Raw genomic sequence first — 22500 nt, forward strand, 5'->3', positions numbered from 1 at the left:
CACACACACACACCCACACACCCACACACCCACACACCCACACACCCACACACCCACACACACACACACACACACACACACACACAATCACTAGCTGTTTGTTCCAGGCTACCCAGTCCTGCCTGCAGATTCCTTCCATTAAGCCCTCCTCTAGGTCACATGACAGCCCTGTCACAGTTCAGCTAATCAGATCAGAAACAGTAGAACAGCAATCCAAGAACACACACAAGCCTTTCAGACTAAAAAGCCTCTAGTACTTTTAGTTCCTGGAAATAGTTCCTAGAACTACAAAGTTCGGGACTACCCGCTATAGTCCGCATTCACACGGCGGAGTAAAGCTCCTCAGGGGAACAGTACAAGGGACTAACCTGCTAATCGTTAGCTTTGTGAGCTCACATTCAGTTTCACTCCGCAGATCAGTCTGGACTTTCCCCAAAATCTGGGATATATTCCGACTGCTCCTCCAAGCAGCAAAACATGGATTTTTTTTTTGCCCAGTGAATCTAAACACGGCGCAGTTGAAATAAAACTTTGCCAATACTCAACCAATTAGAATGTTCAGTGCTGCCAGCCCCACCCACAAAGTTCCTGTGCTCAAAAGTAGAGGCAATTAGTACCACCACACCCACCATCTATCTACTTGATACACATGGCAAATAAACTTTATATTTGTTTCTATTCTTTATCTGGGGGGAAATTAGTCCCCGCAGTACTTCTGTTAGACCCTGGTCCCTGCAGTAGGAACACAGCTAGTACCCCCAAAGGTTCCTAGTTCTTAGGGAAAAGTACTGGAAGGCCTATAGTCACCACTGCTTCAACAGTTTGATATAGAACAACAGCTAGCCAGGAACAGTTACTCCGCTTCAACAGCTTGATATAGAACAGAGCCCCCCGCTCCACACACAGCTTCATGATCCAATGCACTTCAAGTGTTTGTGCATCTGGGCCGCTGTGCTTACTCTCCCCCAGGCCAGATTCTATCTCTTCCTGATTGTACTGTATTATACAGCCACTATACAAACCCTCCATCTGTCAAATGACTGTCCGTCTGGAAGAAAGCCCATTAGTAATCTCTCAGTGTGTATGTACTGTAGCAGTAGTAGTAGTAGCAGTGGTCACAGTCTAATGAGTACACACACGCACGCACGCACGCACGCACGCACACACACAAACACACACACACCAAGCTTACGGCCTGTGTTGACATTATCCTCTCCCACAGCCCAAACAAACAGAAGAAGTCTGAAGGCCTGGTGATGGAGAGATTATTGTACTCTCCCATTAATACAGCTGCCCTCTCTCTCCGTCTCTCTGTCTCTCTCTCCCTCTCTCTGTCTCTCTCTCCCTCTCTCTCGGCCTGCTGTTTGCCCCAGAGCTGCCCATGTTAAAGGAGGCTCAAGCGTGTAATACACAGTTGTGCTATCAAGTGCTGCAGGCCCCCGGCTATGCTAATGCCATTCTAGTGTCTCGCTAACCTTGTTGTGTATTCATGGGGGTTGTTTAGGGGATGCATGATCTCGGCAAATGTGGCAGAATTATAGGGACCAGACGCTCAACACAGATACATCAATCAAAAAATAGCTAAAGCCTTCATTTAAGCGTCTATTACTGTGTGCGTGTGGAGGCGTGTGTGTATATGTGTTGTATGCATGTTGTTGTGTGTATGTTGTGTGTATGTTATTGATTAAGGCTATTTTCCAACACTTTACAATCACAGCCAGCTGATCTGTGTGATTTATTAACATCTCACATCTCTCTTCCTGTCTATCCCCTCCCTACCTCCCTCTCCCTCCCTCCTCCCCCTCTCTCTCTCTCTCTCTCTCTCTCTCTGGGTAGCGCTCAATTCTCTACATTTCCACCCCCGGTGCCATGGCAACCGGTGATGCATCAGCGGGCGGGCTGCGGGGAGGAGCCCCAGTCCTCCGAGGTCGGAGTTCAACGGCGGGGACCACCTCCCGGGAGCCGAGAAAGCCTGCTCTTTTGTTGCGCCACAATTGGGACCCGTTTCCTGGGCAACCGGTGTGCCTCCTCGCGTGGGGGAGGGAGGACAAAAGACAAGGAGATACGAGGGAGAGGGATGACACACACACGCGCGCGCACACACACGCGCGCGCGCACGCACGCACGCACGCACGCACACACACACACACACACAAAGGTTCAGTCGTTGTCCACTCTCCATCTGATTCTCCTCCAGTCTCATTCAGGCTGGAGATAATAAACGTGCTGTCGGACATTAAATAAAACAAGAGGCTCTTTTGTGACGAGGCCCCGGGCGAGCAGGGTGTATCCCAACATGCCGTGTTCCTACACAGCAGCGCAGAACGTCCTTGGCCTCCTAGAGACGCGCTAACATGCTCCCTGCACACTGAGCACGTCCGTCCTGAGAGAGCACCGTCAGCTGTTCACCATGCATTCACTCTGCCGGGGCGTGGCGTGGTGTCTGTTATACACACCAGTCAGTGAGCCCCAAAGCCTTTCTCTGGAGATGGTATAGTAAACCCTAAAGCCTTTCTCTGGAGATGTTATAGTAAACCCTAAAGCCTTTCTCTGGAGATGTTAGGATAATGTAGTAAATTCTAAAGCCTTTCTCTGGAGATGTTATAGGATAATATGTGACAATAGCAAACAAAGGAGGTTTCATTGGATAAGTTAATTGCGACGACAAACTGTCATCGCGATTCGAAATGTACCTCAGCCATCTACAGACAAGCAGGGCTGACAGACAGACGGACGGACAGACAGACAGACGGCATCCGCCACCCTCGTTCGGGCGGCTGCTTGTTCCCAGAGCAGATTATTGGCCTGCTTTATATCCCCGATTCCCACTCTTTATTCACCCCTGCCAGTCGGATGTGCCATGCTGTCTCTGCTCTCTCTCTGCTCTCTCTATGGTCTCTCTCTCTCTCTCCCTGGTCTCTCTCAGCCCTCTCTCTAGTCTCCCTCAGCTCTCTCTCTAGTCTCTCTCAGCTCTCTAATCTCTCCCTGCTCTCTCTATGGTCTCTCTCAGCTCTCTCTGCGGTCTTTCTCAGCTCTCTCTCTCTCATCTCTCCTTCTGGTCTCTCTCAGCTCTCTCCCTGCTCTCTGTCTGGCCTGTCTCTCCTCTCTACTGTGGCACAGAAATAGCAGATTCCCACCCCTCAGGCAACTGTCCCACTTCAGCTACGAGGTCATACAGAGGTCACTCCACAACAGCCGTGGAATGGCTGGCGTACTAGTGGACTGGGCTGCGGTTGAAGAGATGTGTGCGCCAAACAGCCCGCTTCCAACATCCAAAAACGCACACAATGAGAGAGGCGAAATGGGATTGGGATGATATGAAGGCGTAGAGAGGAGGGTTGGTCGGCTTGGCGAGCCGGGTTGTTTCTGAAGAGGAAACGCTCCCTCTGCACAGCCCCGATTATTTTGGGGCGAGCAGACGCAACACTCCAGAGGAGGGGGTTCCTACAGATCAGAATGAAAGAGAAGCTATTGGTTCTCGTCCAAGTCAGTTTCTCCACGGTGCCAGGCATTCATCATCATTATCATGGCCATTCAGACGACCTAATTCCCTTTCACATCAACTGTCAATCCTCATTTGGTGTCTCTCTTCTTCTAAGACCTGTGTAAGAAGGAACAGGCTAGCCTGGCCTACAGCACAGAGATGAAGCAATAGAGAGAGAGGGGGGAAGACAGAGAGAGAGAGAGGGGGAGAGAGAGAGAGAGAATCTACAGGGATTCATGTGTTTCCAAACCCGACTAGCTTTTGTGCTAAAAGAGACCTAATTGTGGAGCCATGACCAATCAAAGTGAACACCATCTAACAGAGGCCTTTCTCTCAGTCTAGAGCGCTCTCCTATAATGGCCACAAAAAGAAAATATCACCACCATGAGTTGCACAGTAGTCTTTAGAGATATCTGATTTGAAATGGACAGATTATTGAATATGTGTGTGTGAATCAAGTGAATTTGTGGAGAAAAAACAAAACCAGGATTGACAGAGTGCATCCCAATTTAACCCTGCAGAGGTCAATCCCTGGAATATTTGGAATATTGGAAATGCCAATACGGGAACTAGGAACGCCATTGGAATGTGCAGGATTTTCATCCCAGATAAGCTGCGCTCAGTGCAGATGTACTTGGATGCTTTCCTGGGACCAGGAGAAAGTTCAGAGATTACATAACCCTGGATTTACAGCCCTCCTCTATCTCCCTCCCTCTCTCTCTCTTTTGCACTCTCTCTCTTTCGCTCTCTCTCTCCCTCCCTCTCTCTCTCCCTCCTTCTCTGGTATAAGGGGTTGAGGAAGCAGGGACAGATGGGTAGGCAGGGCTCATCACTCCAACACACACACACACACACACACACACCCTCGTCATATCCTCTCTGCCAGGCTGGGCAGGGCAGAGGACAGAAGGGATGGGTGAGGCTGGAGGGATTGGTAGGTATGTACAGTAGGATTGTAGCCTGGCTCTAGCCCCTGAATTGAATGCCCACTTTAATTTTATAAATGCGATTGTCTTTTGTCTTTTTTTGTATGCTGTGGTTGGTTAGGGGATGAGATAATCGATTGCTGAGGACTCCCTCTTTGGCAACGCCCATCTCGGTAAACGGCGGCAATGGGAGCTTGTTCAGACTGAATAATGAAGTGAAACGAAATGGCAATTCAGTCTGTCAGGCTAGTAGGATTGCGTACAATGCATGGGAAAAGGGGCAAGGCTATAGGAATAGGACAGTCCCTTGCTGGTTAAATAGAGATTATGGATTCTAATGCATGCAGTAACGATGGGATTAACCTAACGAGGTGATGATGCAGCTGCTCTCTGATTGAGTTCAACTGCCTAAAATCAAGCCGGTCAAATGGAGCTGCCCTAGCAGTCATGCAGCTCTAGATTATAGATTAATGATCAGACAGTCATGCAGCTCTAGATTATAGACTATGGAGCTGGGCTGGAACCATGAACACCAGGAAATTAAAGGTGTGTTCCGAACATGCCAGGTACAGTATAATCCCTAATCTGAAGTAAAACAAGGTGTCATGTAACAGTACTTCCACTTGAGCATTATTATTGAGCATAATTTGGAGTCGGCAGCAACATTTCACTGACTGTTCAACGGACATTACATGATGTGACAATTAAAATGAATCTTGAGTGGGTGCAGCATGCGTCCTCCACTGATAAAAGCTTGTTATGTAAATGGAGTGATGCAGAAATGACACAAATTGTCTTCAAACATTCCCCAGTCCAAACCGCTCACCGCTGGATATATATCACATCACTGCTTTGGTTAAATAATTTATCATTTCAAAATGGCCCCCGAATAAATTTTATTACTCAATGTTCTTCTTAATATTTTTTATAATATCTTCTTGGCCCCCATGGGCAGGGAAGGCAAGTCAGAAGTAGGCGACCACTTTGATAGTATCAGTGAGTGAGTGAGTGAGAGAATGAGTGAGTGAGTGAGGGACACTAGCCTGCTTACCTCCATGGCGAGAGCGGCGGTCTGCTGGTCGTAGTGGTTGAGCACGTTGGGCATGAAGGTGGAGTTGTATGGCAGACCCTGGCACATGCGCAGGGTGATCGGCTCGCAGGTGAACGTGCTGTGACTGCCCGCAGCAGCGTCCATGGGGATCGCCACGCACACAGTCACCATGGAGACGGACATTAACCACAGCAAATCCATGGTCCTAAGACTGGTGGTGGGGGCGCAGGTAGAGGGGGAAGGACCCAGGTTAGGGATAGGGATCAGACCCTCCCAGATACAGTATGGGAATCAGGCCCTCCTAGTCCTGCCTTGCCGTGGAAGAACCCAGGTACAGTATAGGAATCAGGCCCAGGAGACAGTGTGTGGGTGTGAGAGAGCGTTATGGTGGTGGTGGTGTTGGTCTGTAGAGCGTCCGGGTCTGAGACTGCTCCTCCTGGCCTCAAAGAGAGACAGCGTGTGAGAGCTGGCGTAATCCCACGCGTCCATGGCGGGGGCTGCTGGCTGCATCCATCACCCTGGGCAGCAAAGCAGAGTTCTGCAGCTCACCGTTAGCTCAGTGTCCAGCTCATCACTGGGTCACAGGAGTCTCTCTTCCTGCCAGCAGATAAACAACGCCGCCTTGGAGATAAAAGGTCCCAGCGCCAGATCAAAGGACCTGAAACAACATCGAAAAATAACAACAGCAACTACAAATTGAGAGGAGAACTTAGAATCGGGTAAAATTCACTTGGAACTGAAATAAACATGAAACTTGCAAATGGGATTTAAATGTATTTTGCTTGACAACATCTCAATCTATCCGGGACGGCATTAGGCTATCACTTGAAGCTGACAATGAAAAGCAGCCATATTTCACAGACAGTTTTTAGTTGACTGTAACGTTTGTGGGTGTGTGGGTGGATGAGAGTAGAACCAGTTAGGTTACAATAATTGCAGTTCAGTAATAGTGCAGTAATACAACAGTAGCACAGCACAGTAAGCTGTTATTCGTGTAAATGTTAAACATGGAACCCGTCTTATGAAATAAACAAATTGTAGCCGTTGACTGAAGGCGGCCACAGAATTAAATGGTGTAGCCTACTACTTAGGCTACTACGGGCATCGTGAATAAATACAGGGTGGCATGTATTGTAGTAACGACTGGCTGTCTAACAAAAGCAGATCTTTATGGAGAAATACATTTATCGGACAAATAAATAGGCCTATGTCATCAGCATCACGCCGCGGGAACAAAAGATGACGGTTACTTCATCTCGATTGATAGTGACCATACATGTGAGCGACCTACCGGCGAGCTGATCGCTACTGGTGTATTCCGACGCTACAATTTGATTCTAGGTGCTACGAGCGGTCATTGCGATAATATCAACTCGGTGAAATAGTCGACATGTAGAGAGAATTTTGAAGTAAACGATGGGACGTTACCTTTCTATCGAGGTGCAGGGGGTCTTCGCCGCTCCTCAAGCCCGTAACAATGACTGAATGTGAGTGTGAATGTGAATGGCCCCCAACTCTCCTCCTCCTCCCACCCCTCCTCTCTCTCCCAGCAGGTTTACTGAACCAGCGAGGTCTTCACGGCGCGCCCCCGTACACTCGTCATGGCCGCGCAGCCAGGAAAAATACACCTTTTCTGCTCTGGTAAAAGTTGATATTTGTAACTTTTTTCCCCATATGAAATTGAGAAAGAGTCAGTTTGGACAGAGCTTCAAATGCCCTATTCTATAATCCTACACTGAAAGCTTTGCATAATAAACACATGCACCAATAAAACATCCACGTGTAGTGTCTGTGATTGTCGCCGTGAATTCAGTAGATTGTATTTCGGAAGACGCCCAGAACACAACTGGTATAGCGCCACCCCAACCCTGTGTGACAAACGGTGTTGACTAGTTAGCTGATGCCGTTGCTCTCGACCGACGCAGAGCAGTGATAGGGGCGGAGGGAGGGGAGAGGAGAGGAGGGGAGGGGAGAGGAGAGGAGGGAAGAGGAGGAGGGAATGTGGGAGGGGCCTACCCATTTCTATGGAAACCGATAAACTGAATGAACTAGGAAGAGGTTTTAACAGCATTTAGACTAGCGGTAGCTTTCCTATTGAACAAGACTGGGATTGGGACATAGGCTTCATGTTTTGGAGTAAGGGGAAAACTGATGGTAGGTTGAAAGAGGGAGAATATTGTATAGTCCTTAGAGTTCTGTACTGCATGCTGTGAACCTGCGAGTGCCTGTGTGCAGCATAGGCTTATGTTACATTCGACTGAAGGAACGCTGTGTTATTTATGCACCATTTTAGTCTGGTTGTCACGGATTCTGCAGGGCAGAAATATGACATTTGCACCCAGGAGCACCCTGACCTCTGCCAAGATGCAGACCAAAATGAGCACCTGGACCCCACTGAACCACCAACTGTCCAATAGCAATGTAATGGTTATCAGTCTACTGCACATTAATCCATTCTGATATTTTGTACTATTAGTGAATGTTTACAGTAGATCTATGCTCAGCTGTCTCTTCACCTCCCACAGGTGTTTGAAGAGAGAAGAAACTTGTTGAGAAAGTGGGTAAGTTTGCCACAACAACTCTTGCTCCTATCAGGTCAAAGCCTTGTGGCACCGTATCTCCATTTTGGTGAGTTATCTCTTTTTTTATTACATCAATTAAAAGCTGGGACACTCTTTTACAACCTCTGAACACCTCCCACCTCTGGGACCAATTAATGTATTTCAACCAGCTCATATGTGATTTTATGTTCAAAGACATAGCAATTGGAATGTTTCAGCATTCTGAAAACATGCCATTTTGGAGATACAAGGTTTGACCTGACAGCAGCGGTATGTAATATAAAGTGCAGACCAGGCTGTGAATGTAACAGATAAGATGAGGCTGTAAATGTAACAGATAAGATGTGAACTGCTAAACTTCTACATGGCAAACAAAACATATACAGTACCTCTACACCAAAGACCACTTGTCGAAGTCAGGCAGCAATTGATATTTGGGCTTTTAAAGCCACTGGCAGGGCTTTCTTTTTTTGCGCTACAGCGCATTTAAACAACCCTCTCTGACCGCTGTCTGTTCCAGTTTGACAAGTGGTCAGACGGTCAGCGGAAGGCGGTCCTCCAGGACTTCTTCTCCAGGAGTTCGGCGGTCCAGCTGAGGTTCGTGCGTCAGAGCCTGGCCCGGCAGGTCCCGCAGGAGGCTGAGGACTTCACCAGCGTCCTGCCCAGGGTGCTGTCCCTCTACGTCTTCTCCTTCCTGGACCCACGCAGCCTCTGCAGGTGTGCTCAGGTAAGGATCATACCTGTACTGTCACACACACACACACACACACGTTAGCTGCCCCCTGCAGAGCCATCTGTAACCCCACCATGGCGGCGCTGTTCGTGTTACCTGTGGGCAGGTGAGCTGGCACTGGAGGGGCATAGTGGAGCTGGACCAGCTGTGGATGCCCAAGTGTTTGAAGCTGGGCTGGTGCATCAACTTCGCCCCCACCCCGTTTGAACAGGGGGTGTGGAAGAGACACTACATAGAGACAGTCCGGGAGCTACACACGGGCCGGCCCAAGGTGAGAGCGTGGGGGGTTGTAGTGTAATAATAACCTGTGCATGTGCAGTGAAATTATACCCTTATCTGGTCGGAGGTCATGTTATTGTGTGTCGGTATGTTTCCTGAAGATCATGTGATGGGTGTATGGGTGTGTGTGTGTGTGTGTGTGTGTGTGTGTGTGTGTGTGTGTGTGTGTGTGCATGCTCAGACTCCCACCCAGCAGCAGTTTGTGGTCCCTGAGGTGACGGCCGTGGGCAGGGCGGAGGCGGAGTCATCAGAAGGCGTTCTCAGAGAGGTCCACTTGGCGCCTCCCATCCAGAGGGGCAAGGGCAGCACTGGGAGGAGCTTAGGGTCCAGGGGCTCGGGGACACCGCCCCCCGGACTACCCCCGTGGCGCGGCTCTGACAGACATCCCAAAGACACTGTGCGCTTTAACTATCTGGAGAACCTGGACCCTATAGAACCGTCCCACCAGGCGTGAGTCTGAGATGTCAGCCAAGATGCTCCATAGAGGGAATGTTTGTGTTTAATGTAATAAGACTTTAAAGACAAAATACCTTTATCTTTCCTGTTCGCTGCCCTGTCTTGTTTCATCGTTCCTCCAGTCGGCAGATGCACATACGCTTGGCACGCATGATTTATATATATATATATATATATATATATATATATATAGATAGATATATAGATAGATAGATATAGATACAAACAGTGACACGTCATCCTCAGCGTGTTAGTCACAACAGCCATATCTCCCCAGACAAATGAAAAGCTGCCCCAGCAAGACCAAGCAAGACGCCTCCGCAAAGAAACCTCTGTCTGCTGCCAGTTATAAACTACGCAAAGCAAAGTCCCTGGTAAGTAGTCGTCCCCTCGTCAGAACCTGGCTACTCTGGTGACGCCCCCCGCTGATCTGACAGGAAGCGGAGGATCTCCCCGGAGACACACAGCCACCAGGCAGCAGGACTAATACAGCCGGATATACATGGAGATGCATGTTCATACGGCTACCCAGGAGTGTGTTGGCTGGTTGACTGGCTGGCTGGCTGGTTGGTTGACTGGCTGGTTGGTTGACTGGCTGGTTGGCTGGTTAGTTGGCTGCTTGGTTGACTGGTGGGTTGACTGGTTGGTTGACTGGCTGGTTGGCTGGCTGGTTGGTTGACTGGCTGGTTGGCTGGCTGGTTGGCTGGTTGGCTGGCTGGTTGGTTGACTGGCTGGTTGGTTGACTGGCTGGTTGGCTGGCTGGTTGGTTGACTGGCTGGTTGGCTGGCTGGTTGGTTGACTGGCTGGTTGGCTGGCTGGTTGGCTGGCTGCCTGGTTAGTTGGCTGGTTGGTTGACTGGCTGGTTGGCTGGCTGGCTGGTTGGCTGGCTGGTTAGTTGGCTGGTTGGTTGACTGGTTGGTTGGTTGGTTGACTGGCTGGTTGGTTGACTGGCTGGTTGGTTGGCTGGTTGGCTGGCTGGTTGACTGGGAGATGAAGCTGCTGATAGTGCTATAGGAAGGAGGCAGACAGAGGACACTGTCGTTGAATATTCTAAATGGTTCTACAAAAAAACAAAAACACCTCTCATATGACCTCTGGGTAAGCTCCTTTGTTGGTTGGCTGGCTGATTGGTTGGTTGACTGGCTGGCCGGCTGATTGGTTGGCTGGCTGGCCGGCTGGTTGGGAGATGAAAGTGCTGATAGTGCTAGAGGGAGGAGACAGAGGACACAGTGTCATTGAATATTCTAAATGGTTCTACAACAACAACAAAAACACGCACCTCACATTCCTCTGGGTACTGCTGAATGTGTGGCTATGAGGTAAAACAGGGTCAACTGAAAGATAATTATCTTTATTATATATTTAATACGTATTATACCCTCTACACTACACTATGTTTCTACCAATGTATACAATCGGTCATACAGGATAGTCAGACTGTGCACTAATTAGCGTGGACCTCCTCTCCTTCCCTCTACCCCCCCTCTCCTCTCTCTCTCTGTCAGATGTTTCTCTCTCTGGACCTGAGCTCCAGCGCCAGACACCATCCCCTCCAGCACCAGAGTCGGAGCAGACCCAACTGGGCCACACGTAGCCTGGAGTACCCCGTCTCCAAGGAGACGGCCAAGAGCCTGTCACAGTCTGCCCAGTGGAATGCTGGGATACGTCCTGGGCCAGTGAGGCGTGCGTTGCCCAGACTGAGCCAGGAAGGTCTGAGGGCGTCTCGGAGGACAAATAGGAGCACGCCCAGTAAGAGAAAACATACAGTAACCTCGCATCACACCTCCGTTCTGCTTAAGGCTCAGCTGGGAAGCTAGATCTGGTATAAATGAGTGAGTGAACTCATTCTGTCCAAAGACATTTGTGCTCATACACATTCACTCAATGGATGTGCACTTTTTCTCCTTGTTTTGCTCCAGCTACACCTCTGTTTGAGGGACAAGCCTGGAAGGTAGCTGTGTCCAGTCAGGGCTCGGACCAGGAGTGAAGCATGTCGCCCCCTTGAGGAGTACTGCAGCAATCATACAGCACTGGATGGAGGAGAGGCAATCAAATGATGAACAGTGCATCAGGTTGTCATGTCCTCTAGGGGTGTCATGTCCTCTAGGGGTGATCTGGACAGAAACATATCATGGAAATCTGTTGTTTTTAGAATGTAAATAAAACTATGATGAGTTCAAGAAATGTACCAGTTTTATTTTCAACTCACACATCCATTCCAAAAAGCTATTTATAAACATTGAATCAGCTTCTCAAACTATTAAACAAAACAGTACTGTCAGTTAAAATCAAATCCAATATTCAACACAGCTTGCATACAACACACAGTAGCATATCTCGGGCAGAATCAAAAGCATCACTTCAATAATAACAGAAGTTTTACAAAAACGTTTTTTTGCAATATACTTCAGTATATTGAGGTACAGTATCAATATCATACTTACATTTAACTCCACATTCCTGAATGTCAAGTACATGTACAGTATTCATTCATTGCATCAAAAAATATGGCTCACTCTTACCATATTATGGAATACCAGAATGGATCAAAAAATAAGAAACTATAATTAACATGACGTTAATATGAATATTGTATATCTGATATTGATGTGGATGCTAATTAGTATGGTGTTAAGCTGATGAGTATATGATGAGTATAGAGGTGCTGGAGGCAGGAGTGTGCTAGTATATGGCTTTTCATTGACAAAGCTTGGATGAAATAAATTAGTTTCTACAATGTTTACCTGCTGACGTCATAAGACATTGTGTCTGAACAGTTTGTACGGTGTGATTTACGCTTTCAACAAAAGCTGTTAATGACAAGCGATTGTCTCACTTACATGAGAGTCAGCACACCAGGCTATGCTGGGTACAGCTTGTTCAACCTGTCAGCGTTGGCAACCTCACCCAACCCGGTCTCACGCTAGCATACTGCTGTCACACACTAGCATACTGCTGTCACACACTGGAATACTGCTGTCACACACTGGCATACTGCTGTCACACACTAGCATACTGCTGGATGCAATTTAACAAGCTTAGAGATTCATATAATGCCCCTTTGGTCTGTTTTCAATTACAAGAAATAATGGTGGAGAATAATGGAGAAAACGAGAGGGGAGGGAGACAGAGAGGACAGACTGTTCAACGGCAGAATCTGAAGTAGACAGATTCAGCAAAGTCTGAAAATAAACTGATATATTCAGGCAAACTTCTAACCCAAGACTGCTCAGCTGAACTGACCTCCAGGGTTCATCTTTCAAGACCCCCAAAACAAAATTATGTGACACAGAAAGTTGTGTACATTGTAAGTTCAGTACTAACAGAAGGGGAAAAGGCTTTAGAATGGTTTAAGCGTGGTGTCAGTCGGATCCGTTTTCAGAGACATTCTAAAACTTGTCTTGGCTGTTGTATGTGAACCCAGGTGGACTTCAGAACTAGGAGATTAGTTCAGGCATCTCACCTCCATCAGAATACCTGAGTAGAGATCTGAGATTGGTGGAGAAAGGAACTTTTCCCACTCTTTGTCACTTAAAAAATACTTGACATAATTTACTTTATTCATAATTAAAGCTGCTTTTTTGGATCAATTGGATTTCTGTTAGACACAAAGAGCCAAGAGAAAACACACCTCACACATGGACAACTGAAACAAAAAAGAAAATACAAACTTTATCATCACACCCTCTGCCATGAAATAATGAAAAAAACATTTGGTTGATTTGTTTGTCACTTGCAGTGCACGCTGCCCTTTCTACTGTCAACCCCCAAAAAGCACAAATACTCTAAAATCAACTTACCGAGAACCCTTAATCTGCAACTTATCAACAACAAAGCTATCCTCACCTTTTCCCACTGAAAAATGCATTTGATGATGGACAAGGCTTGCACTCCGGGCTCAATGGAACACTTGAAACAGTGCAAAACCCGCCTATACATAGTGCACCAGGTGAGACAAATCAAGTCTACCCTATCTCTGCTGACATAGAAGCAGTGATGACCAGGCCTCTTCCTCCTTCCCTCCCTCACAGAGTCACAAGCAGCTGCTCGCGCAGCTCAGTCTGAAAGGCATCGAGAATCTGTGCTTGTAAAGAGAACTGTACAGGCGCAAGGTACAGGTACGTGTTCTTAAATGTTTCAGTAACTTGGAGGGAATGACTATGTAAATACGCACAAGTATTAACATCAAGTCTTTAAATTATGTAAACATATACATCTTCTGAGGTCAGCACACCGATCCTCTTCATATATATAAAAAACAAAACAAAAAAAACAACAACAACTAAGAAACCAAAACGTTACTGAAGCATCGTCCGGATGTTTCTGGGAGTGGACTCGTCGTTCAGGTGCTTTGTGGTGAACCTGGGAGATGAAAACAATTCAACCAAACACATTAGTTTAATATATGAAGATGATTTCAGTGGTATCAAACAGTATATAATCATGTTATTGACATGTTACTGAATAACCCCCTTCTGAGCCTCCCTCAGTAAGAAGAGTGTGTGTGACCGGAAGGGAGGGTGTGAAACCTACTTCAGGGCGTTGAGGAGACCTTCAACGTTGTCGGCCGGCTGATCTTTCAGGACCTTGATGCACCCTTTCATCTGAGAGGACAGAAGAAGCACAGTGTTCCCAGGTATCAGCGACCTGATCGTCACTAAACACTCCGCTACTTTCTGCTCACAGGCAACAGAGATCCGAGTGAAGCATCTGCAGTGTGAAAGCTACTTCACGTCATCTAAATAACTGGCAATCCCAGCTGGAATCTTGGGGTCAGATGTTGCATGCATGGTGTGTGTGTGTGTGTGTGTGGAGGGGTTGTGTGGGGCAGCCTTACATCGATCTTGGAGGACTTGTTGAAGGCCCCGTTAGGATGAACGTGATCATACAGGATGATGACCCCCACCATCACTCTCATACAGAACAGCAGGGTGTCCTCACTGTTGAACCTGCTGGTGTAGTCACTGTGGGGAGAGGGGACAACATTAACCACACATCAGTGGATAAGGATGGCTAGGAAATGTGTGAGAGTGAGAGGAAGAGGATATGTTTGTGTGGTGACGGGGTGAGTGAGTGAGTGTGTGAGTGAGTGAGTGAGTGAGTGAGTGAGTGAGTGAGTGAGTGAGTGAGTGAGTGAGTGAGTGAGTGAGTGAGTGAGTGAGTGAGTGAGTGAGTGAGTATGTATGTATGTATGTATGTATGTATGTATGTATGTATGTATGTATGTATGTATGTATGTATGTATGTATGTATGTATGTATGCATGCGAACTCACGGTGTCTCCAGCATGACCTTGCAGACGCTGGCCATGGTGCTAAGACAGTCAGTGGTGTTCTCCAGAGGGAGGGTCTTATTCTGGGGGAGGGAGGAGAGAAGGATTGAGGACAGGGGGAGGGAGGAGAGGGGGAGAGAAGGAGGGAGAACAATCACTGACCATGCTTGAGAATGATCACTGATTATGGATGAACATTAAAATACGAACACCATGGAAAAAATGGTAAAGTGACAAAAAGTGACCCAAAAATATGCAAGCTGATATGAAGTCCTATTGCTGGTAACAATGGATCAGGGTCAGGGTTACCTCCGTTACAAAGTTTGTGGTTGCAGTGCTCAGGGTTTTAAGCATGGGCGTGGCCTCTGCATAGAACAGGGACATTCTGTTGGCCATCTCGTTGTTGACCTCGTTCTCGATGTCTAGCTAAAAGCGGAACACACAACAGAGAGAGAGAAAGCACACAGCTTATGAGAGTCGACAAGCGGAGCTATTTTTAGAGGCTACACAGAGACGGGCCTGGTCCAGCAGGCGCTCGGAGCGCCACAGCCCCGGTTGTTCTGGGAACTCACGTTCATGTTATTGATCCTGTTTCGGCTGATGGTTCGTCTGTAGTAGCTGAAGTCGTTCTGTATGGCAGGGATTCTCATCTGCAAGACAGAGCAACATCACACGGTCACACATAGCAACATGGCCGCCATTAAGACAGAGACATAGTTTAATGGGCCAGGCATATGAATGGCATATCACATCTAGCCATGTAAACTTACATACAAAAGCCTGTGTGTGTGCCTGTGTGTGTGTGTGTGATGTTGTGTGTGTGTGTGGCCTAGTGTCCAGACCTTCAGCTCATCGAAGCGCAGAGTGAAGTGCAGGATCTCTGCGAACTGCTTGGCCAGAGCCTGCTCCTTCTCCAGGTGCTGGGTGGGGCTGGAGGGTGGGCAGGTCAGGCACTCTAGCAGACTCTTCAGGGCCTTCTCTGGGAGCCAGGAACACACACGGGGGGGGGTGAGCCTCCACAGGCATCTACAGAGCTTTATAGAACCAACCTCATCCAAATCAACAGCTCTCTGACACTCACTTTCTTTACAGTACAGCTGGGTTTAAAGCCCACGGTGTACTTGCTTAACTACACGTACAAAAGACAGCTACCAAGCGTCCTCAGAAATTAACTCGTCGCAAAATACCTACATACATTCTAAAGCCTACATACTCCTATACAGTATATATCTACTATACACCATCTATCATTTCAAGCTCTAGTTTCTGTTTCTCTCACTCATCAAACCAAATCAAACTCATGACCAAACGAGAACGGGTAGCAGACAGGAGAGAAATGACTAACCTTGACATTCTGCCTGATGGAATGTGTGTGTGTGTGTGTGTGTGTGTCGTACCTAGCCTGATGGAGTGTGTGTGCGTCGTACCCAAGGTTATTATAGTTAATGAAAACTAATGAAAAAATGAAAGTGTGAAAAAACATTTTAGTTAACTGAAATAAAAATAACTAGAAAAACCGTGTAGCGGCTAAATACCTCCACCCAACAAGGCAAGTTGCAGTTAACCTAACTAACCCTAACGCTAATGCTAGCTAGCTAATACTAATTCTAATGCTAATACTAACGCTAATGCTAACGCTAGCTAGATAAAGCTAGCATTAGTGTTAGAATTATACGTTAGCTAGCTAGCATTAGCTAGCAATAGCATTATTGTTAGCATTAGCTAGCTAGCGTTAGCATTCAAAAGTGCCTTTTGTGATGTCACGGTGACCTTGACCTTTGAAATTTGAATACCAAAATCGAATCCAATTAATCTAATTAAGTCCAACTGGACATTTTACCCAAATATGAACAAATTCAGTTGTGTTGAGATATTGTGTTCATCAGGCCAAAAACACATTTTGTGTGGTCACAGTGACCTTGAACTTTGACCCCCACGATCTAAGCAGTTCATCCTTGAGTGCCAGTGAACATTTGTACCAAAGGGGAAGAAATTCCGTCAATGCGTTCCCGAGATATTGCATTAACAAATATCGGACGGACGGACACCATAATGCCTCCGGACAGGCTATCGCCTGGTGGAGGAATAAAAACTAGGCTTTACAAAAAACGCTAACTAACTTAAACTGTATTGTGTGTTTATAAAACGAATTAACTTAATCAAAATTAACTAACACACACTGTGTGTGCGTGTGTGTTTGTCGTACCTAGCCTGATGGTGTGTGTGTGTGTGTCGTACCTAGCTGGATGAAGTGTGTGTGTGTGTTTGTGTGTGTCCTACCTAAACAGATGGAGTGTGTGTGTGTCCTACCTATCCAGATGGTGTGTGTGTGTGTGTGTGTGTGTGTGTGTGGTACCTAGCCTGATGGAGAAGCCGTAGAACTTCTTGAGTCGGATGACTAGAGGGCAGACAGAGTTCCACGCCCGCTCCTGTAGGAGCATGTCATTGGGGTTCTGGATGGCCTGGATGCACACACATACACAAGCAAGGTAGATCATACATTATATGGTTTAGGGTTAGATGATACATACGGTTGGCCTGGGTAGGACATATGGAATAGAGAGTAAAAAGTCATAGACTGAGTATTGTATATATATATATATATATATACTGAGTATAAGTTATATGGCAGCCAGGTCTATTATAAATGATGAGTATGAAAGTGATATGGGGGGGGGGGGGAGAGACCGACAGAGAGAGAGAAAAGAGAGACAGAGAAAGAGAAAAAGAGAGAGAGAAAACGAGAGAGAGAGTGACACCTACATCTCGTATCTCCTGTCCTGCTCCCTTGTATGCTTGTAGACCTGAGAGGATGCTCTCCGAGTCCTGGAGGACCGAGTTCACCTGGTTCCACACCTCCCGCTCACAGTCTGTCGGCTGTGCATCTGACACACACACGCACGCACACACACACACATACATACACGCACACACACATACATACACACAAACACACGCACATACACACGAACGCGCACGAACGCACACACACGCACGCACAAACACACGCACATACACACACAGGCACACACAGGCGCACACACACGTGCACACACACACACACAATGGTTAACCTTGTTAGCAGACAGAAGATCAAACCCAAATTCTAAATTGAACATGACTGACTGACAGTGATGACATCATCTAAACAAGAGTGACATCACGGGAAGCATGCATGATGCGTCTTAATTATAAGCTTATTCACCATGCAGAATCAGGGCCCACATCACCCTGTACCGGAATGAGCATTTCTATCCTAAAACATTCATCTGATACATTTCCACCATTCAATTCAATCCAGTGAGTGGAAAAAACATCTAGAATCACTTGTTTCCAAGTTGTGGCAAACACACACACAGTCTAAAGTAACCTAAATTCAAGTAAACAGAACTAAATATACACCACATGATGAGTTGATGTTTGAAAACTACCTTGGAAAAGGTTAATCTGTCACGTTCTCTTTGAGTGTGCTCTAGGTTCAGTAGGTGAGGTTACAGAAGGCCAAAGGATAATTGTAATAACATGTTAGCAGATCAGCTGCTGGGTCTACTGTATACTACTGTACTGTATGTGTGGGCGACAGGGCAGAAATTAAGATTACAAGAAATAACATTCTGCCATAGTGAACACAGGCACAAGACCGCATGCAACATCAGCCATTTTCACTGTAGTTTCTAAGCATTCATGTTTTACCATCACTTTGTTAGTAGTAGGCCTATATTAGATCCTATATTAGATTGTACATTAGAACTAGCCATGTTAAATCCTTACAAAGGTGTCAGGAAGACGAGAGTTAATATACAAATTGCAAAAAGCCAATCAAATACCAATATCAGTGATGTGGAAGTGTAAATAGGGTTCATGAAGAACTACAGTATGTTAGAGATGGTGTGGTTACTGTACATGGTGTGGTTAGATGGTGTGGTTACTGTACATGGTGTGGTTAGATGTGTGGTTACTGTACATGGTGTGGTTAGATGGTGTGGTTACTGTACATGGTGTGGTTAGATGTGTGGTTACTGTACATGGTGTGGTTAGATGTGTGGTTAGTGTACATGGTGTGGTTACTGTACATGGTGTGGTTAGATGTGTGGTTACTGTACATGGTGTGGTTAGATGGTGTGGTTACTGTACATGGTGTGGTTAGATGTGTGGTTACTGTACATGGTGTGGTTAGATGTGTGGTTACTGTACATGGTGTGGTTAGATGGTGTGGTTACTGTACATGGTGTGGTTAGATGGTGTGGTTACTGTACATGGTGTGGTTAGATGGTGTGGTTACTGTACATGGTGTGGTTAGATGGCTTTGTAGGGAGCATGCAGACATGCAGGTGGGTTAGTAGACTGGCCACTTTCACTCCAATACAGTCAATTCAGGAAACACGTTTGAAAATCCTTCAAAAATTGAAATTATTCTCATTTAAAAAATACATAAATATGTATGTATATATATATATATATATATACACACACACTATGCATGGGCCTCTAACCGTATGCACAAGTATGAAACCAGCGTTGTATTAGAAATGTTCTTTGCTTCCTAGATTGACTGATTGGAAGTGGACGTGACCCTCCAGGCCTGGTTAGTAGTCTGAGACAGAAAGGGAAGTCAGGCCAGGCAAAAGCTCTGCTCACTTTCAAAATCAAGAAAGAAGTTTGGCCCCTGCTCAAGCTCTGTGCAAGTGAGCACCTTTAACAGATTCCCCATCTGGTTTCTGGAAGAGAGGGAATCCAAACAGAAAGAGAAAAAGAGAGAGAGAGAAGTGTTGTGGTGTGTTAAGGACAGTCATTCCAAAGTTCTCAGGGTAGAGGCAGCGCGTGAGAGAGAGAGAGAGAGAGAGAGAGAGAGAGAGATAGAGAGGGGGGGGTGCGGGAAGAGAGAGGAAGAGAGAGAAAGAGAGAAGGATGGAGGTGAAGGCAGACTCCTCCACAGAGCCACAGCTTATTCAGGAACAGCAGCTCACAGATACAAACCACCTGCTCTCTGTCGGGGGAAGGAAGGGGTTAAGTGGTTCCTCCCTGTCATGTCTGCACCACTCCTCCTTCAGACTTACTTTCAAAATCCAGGAAAAAGTGTGGATAGTTCTCTATTTCCCTTGTTAGGACTTTTAGCAGATTACCCATTCCAGCAAACCTGGTGCAGAATACAACGGTCAGAAACAGGACATACAAAACACACAAATCCATTTTCTACTTCCTGATAAAAAAGATGTACACACAATCTTAATTTTCTGAATTTGTCACATTGAATAAAACAAACATTTGAGAACAGTGATAAAAAAAAACATTTACAGTTTAATAACGCTACAGTAGTCTCTGCAGCTCACCCAACAGAGGTCGTTTTTACAGTCCTCAATGATGTGTTCCGTTCTAGACTGCGGTGACCAGCACGGCCACTATGTGGCGCTAGTGAGAGCAGCCAGGCTGAACCGTGTCGCTCTGGACTGACTACTGATGAAGGGTGTTTGTTCTCACACAGACACTCAGAGATAAAACACACAGATAGGTGAACATTCCTGTTCAGACGTGTGTGCGTGTGTCTAAGAGTTGTACCATCAGGCGCTGACACCGACACTGAGAAGTGATGTGATTTACTAGCGCAATTGTGTGTGTGTGTGTGTGTGTGTGTGCGCGCGTGTGACTAAGCAGTCCTTGTTTTCACCCTCCTGTCTCCCTTAGTCAAGACATCGGAGTCTGAAGTTCTCTCCACGTCTCTCTCGTTAAAGCCAGAGAAAGGGCTGTTTAAGTCTTTACACCCGTCTTCACAGTTTTGCTGGAGGCAGCAGCAGGAAGCCCTTACGAGGCTGTACTAAGACACCAGCGGAGGGGGGTGGTCACTACAACACCTAATAACACTGCAGCAGGATGCTGGCTCTACATAGAGGAGCAGAGACTGATGGCTAGGCTAGCTCTACATAGAGGAGCAGAGACTGATGGCTAGGCTAGCTCTACATAGAGGAGCAGAGACTGAAGGCTAGGCTAGCTCTACATAGAGGAGCAGAGACTGATGGCTAGGCTAGCTCTACATAGAGGAGCAGAGACTGATGGCTAGGCTAGCTCTACATAGAGGAGCAGAGACTGATGGCTAGGCTAGCTCTACATAGAGGAGCAGAGACTGATGGCTAGGCTAGCTCTACATAGAGGAGCAGAGACTGATGGCTAGGCTAGCTCTACATAGAGGAGCAGAGACTGAAGGCTAGGCTAGCTCTACATAGAGGAGCAGAGACTGATGGCTAGGCTAGCTCTACATAGAGAAGCAGACTGATGACTAGCTGCTGTACAGAGAAGGATCCTGGCCTGGTATGACTGCTTGTTGCCAGGCAAGTGATCTAATTAGAAACAGGCCAGTATTGCTGTCTGTACACGATCTCCCTGCACATTAACAACTAGCAGATTTATGGTTATCATAGACATGTTATGGCTATGGACGTGTTATCCAAGAAAACCTCCAAGAGTCCAAAAAACACAACAACTGAGGGAGCAATTAGACGAACTGTGCTGCTACATCGTAACCCTGTATTTGTGGGTGCAAGGTAGTTCTGCACTTCGGCCACTTGGGGGCAGTGCTGATCCATATTGCTTCTGTAGAATCCTGCTGGACAGAGCCTGACTGCTATCTGCACTAGCTCTCTTCTCACAATATCAGTGTTACTGAAAAGAGAGAGAGAGAGAGAGAGAGAGAGAGAGAGAGAGAGAGAAGAGAGAGAGAGAGAGAGAGAGAGAGAAAGGGAGAGAGAAGGGTCAGATGGACAGAGCGGATTCAACTACTGTCCCTCACGCAGGGCATTTTTCCTCTCCCTCCTGTCTCTCTCCTGTCTCTCTCCTCTCCCTCCTGTCTCTCTCCTCTCCAATGTGTCTCCTCTCTCTCTCTCTCTCCGTCCTCTCTAGGCTGGCCTCCAGTCCAAACAAACAATATGTATTGCCCTCTGCAATAAATAGGCAGAGGGCCTTCGGGGGAAACTCTTGTGGTCATGTGGGCTCGGCAGAATTGCTACAGCTATTTATTGAGGTATTTATTAGCTGTGGAGTCGCTCCTGAGTGCTCTGACTGGGTGAGTGGTTTTCTTCTGAAGCAGCGCGTAGTACTGTAGGCTCCTCCTCTTTCCTGTAGCTGCACACCACAGACTGAAGAGCTCCGGAGGGAAATTCAGACAGACCTTTCTGGTTCCACATTCACAAGCTTAGCTCATCGACTACAGGCCAGCGAAGTCGTCTACACCGCGCCGCTAGTGCTGTCAGGTCGATGTCATCTTTAAGGTCAGGAATGAAATGTTTTTGATTTCAAAACAATAGTTTGGAGACTAAGGCGTTTATGAGAACCGAACAACCCACAGGTCCCTCGGTAGCTAAAGAGCAAACACCGGTCACGTCTACCACGCTGTTGGAGGTCTCACCCCGTCAGTCTAAATCACAGGGTTTCCTCCGGGTTTCTCTTCCTAAACGGGGCCCGAGTCTAGTCTCTCTACGGTGGTTGGCTAACTTGGCTGGGTGTTTCAACCTGCTCCAATCACAGGGCTCAGACCCGCTGTGTAATTAAGTTCACTCAGAGCAATTAAGAGAGCAGTACATAATTTGACACACTTGGGCTACAGGCCCTGGGCCCTGTTGGTGTCTCTGGGAGGACATTATGGCCGGCCTAGGTAGCAGAGCAGCTCTGAGACTGTGACATGGCAAAGCTGTGCTAGTGAGGTGAATGTGTACAGGCTGCTACATGTCCCTGCTCCTCAGCGACCCAC

General features: G+C 47.0%; 3 protein-coding genes across 8 annotated transcripts in view; 1 reads left to right on the plus strand and 2 right to left on the minus strand.

Moving 5' to 3' along the window:
* Nucleotides 1–5662, minus strand: part of fzd3a (frizzled class receptor 3a) — a gene marked incomplete at both ends in the record, with an annotated part of 15539 nt that extends 9877 nt beyond the window's left edge. For all 3 annotated transcript variants that reach the window (XM_084439284.1, XM_084439283.1, XM_084439282.1), the window contains one exon: nucleotides 5462–5662. In XM_084439284.1, the coding sequence (XP_084295410.1) occupies nucleotides 5462–5662 (201 nt within the window). The remainder of the gene's footprint in view (nucleotides 1–5461) is intronic.
* Nucleotides 5663–7786: 2124 nt separating this feature from the next.
* On the plus strand, nucleotides 7787–11477 carry fbxo16 (F-box protein 16; the record flags this gene model as incomplete). The annotated part of the gene is made up of 8 exons (XM_084440046.1): nucleotides 7787–7882; nucleotides 7987–8022; nucleotides 8543–8749; nucleotides 8862–9026; nucleotides 9216–9484; nucleotides 9768–9864; nucleotides 10996–11239; nucleotides 11410–11477. 8 exons carry the CDS (start codon nucleotides 7787–7789, stop codon nucleotides 11475–11477), a joined length of 1182 nt encoding a protein of 393 aa, XP_084296172.1.
* A 263-nt stretch (nucleotides 11478–11740) lies between these two features.
* The window catches only part of fam49a (family with sequence similarity 49 member A), a 28174-nt gene continuing 17414 nt past the window's right edge, over nucleotides 11741–22500 (minus strand). The window contains exons 3-12 of one of the 4 annotated variants that reach the window (XM_084439826.1): nucleotides 19401–19480; nucleotides 17526–17647; nucleotides 17119–17224; nucleotides 15605–15741; nucleotides 15335–15412; nucleotides 15072–15188; nucleotides 14766–14845; nucleotides 14328–14454; nucleotides 14024–14094; nucleotides 11741–13852 (exon numbers count right to left, since the gene is read on the minus strand). In XM_084439826.1, the coding sequence (XP_084295952.1) occupies nucleotides 13789–13852; nucleotides 14024–14094; nucleotides 14328–14454; nucleotides 14766–14845; nucleotides 15072–15188; nucleotides 15335–15412; nucleotides 15605–15741; nucleotides 17119–17224; nucleotides 17526–17647; nucleotides 19401–19473 (975 nt within the window). In that variant the 5' untranslated portion in view covers nucleotides 19474–19480 and the 3' untranslated portion in view covers nucleotides 11741–13788. The other 3 variants (XM_084439828.1, XM_084439825.1, XM_084439827.1) reach the window with 3 other exon arrangements.

The sequence above is a fragment of the Borostomias antarcticus genome (genome assembly GCF_949987555.1).
Source record: "Borostomias antarcticus genome assembly, chromosome: 6".
In the NCBI taxonomy this organism is placed as follows: domain Eukaryota; kingdom Metazoa; phylum Chordata; class Actinopteri; order Stomiiformes; family Stomiidae; genus Borostomias; species Borostomias antarcticus.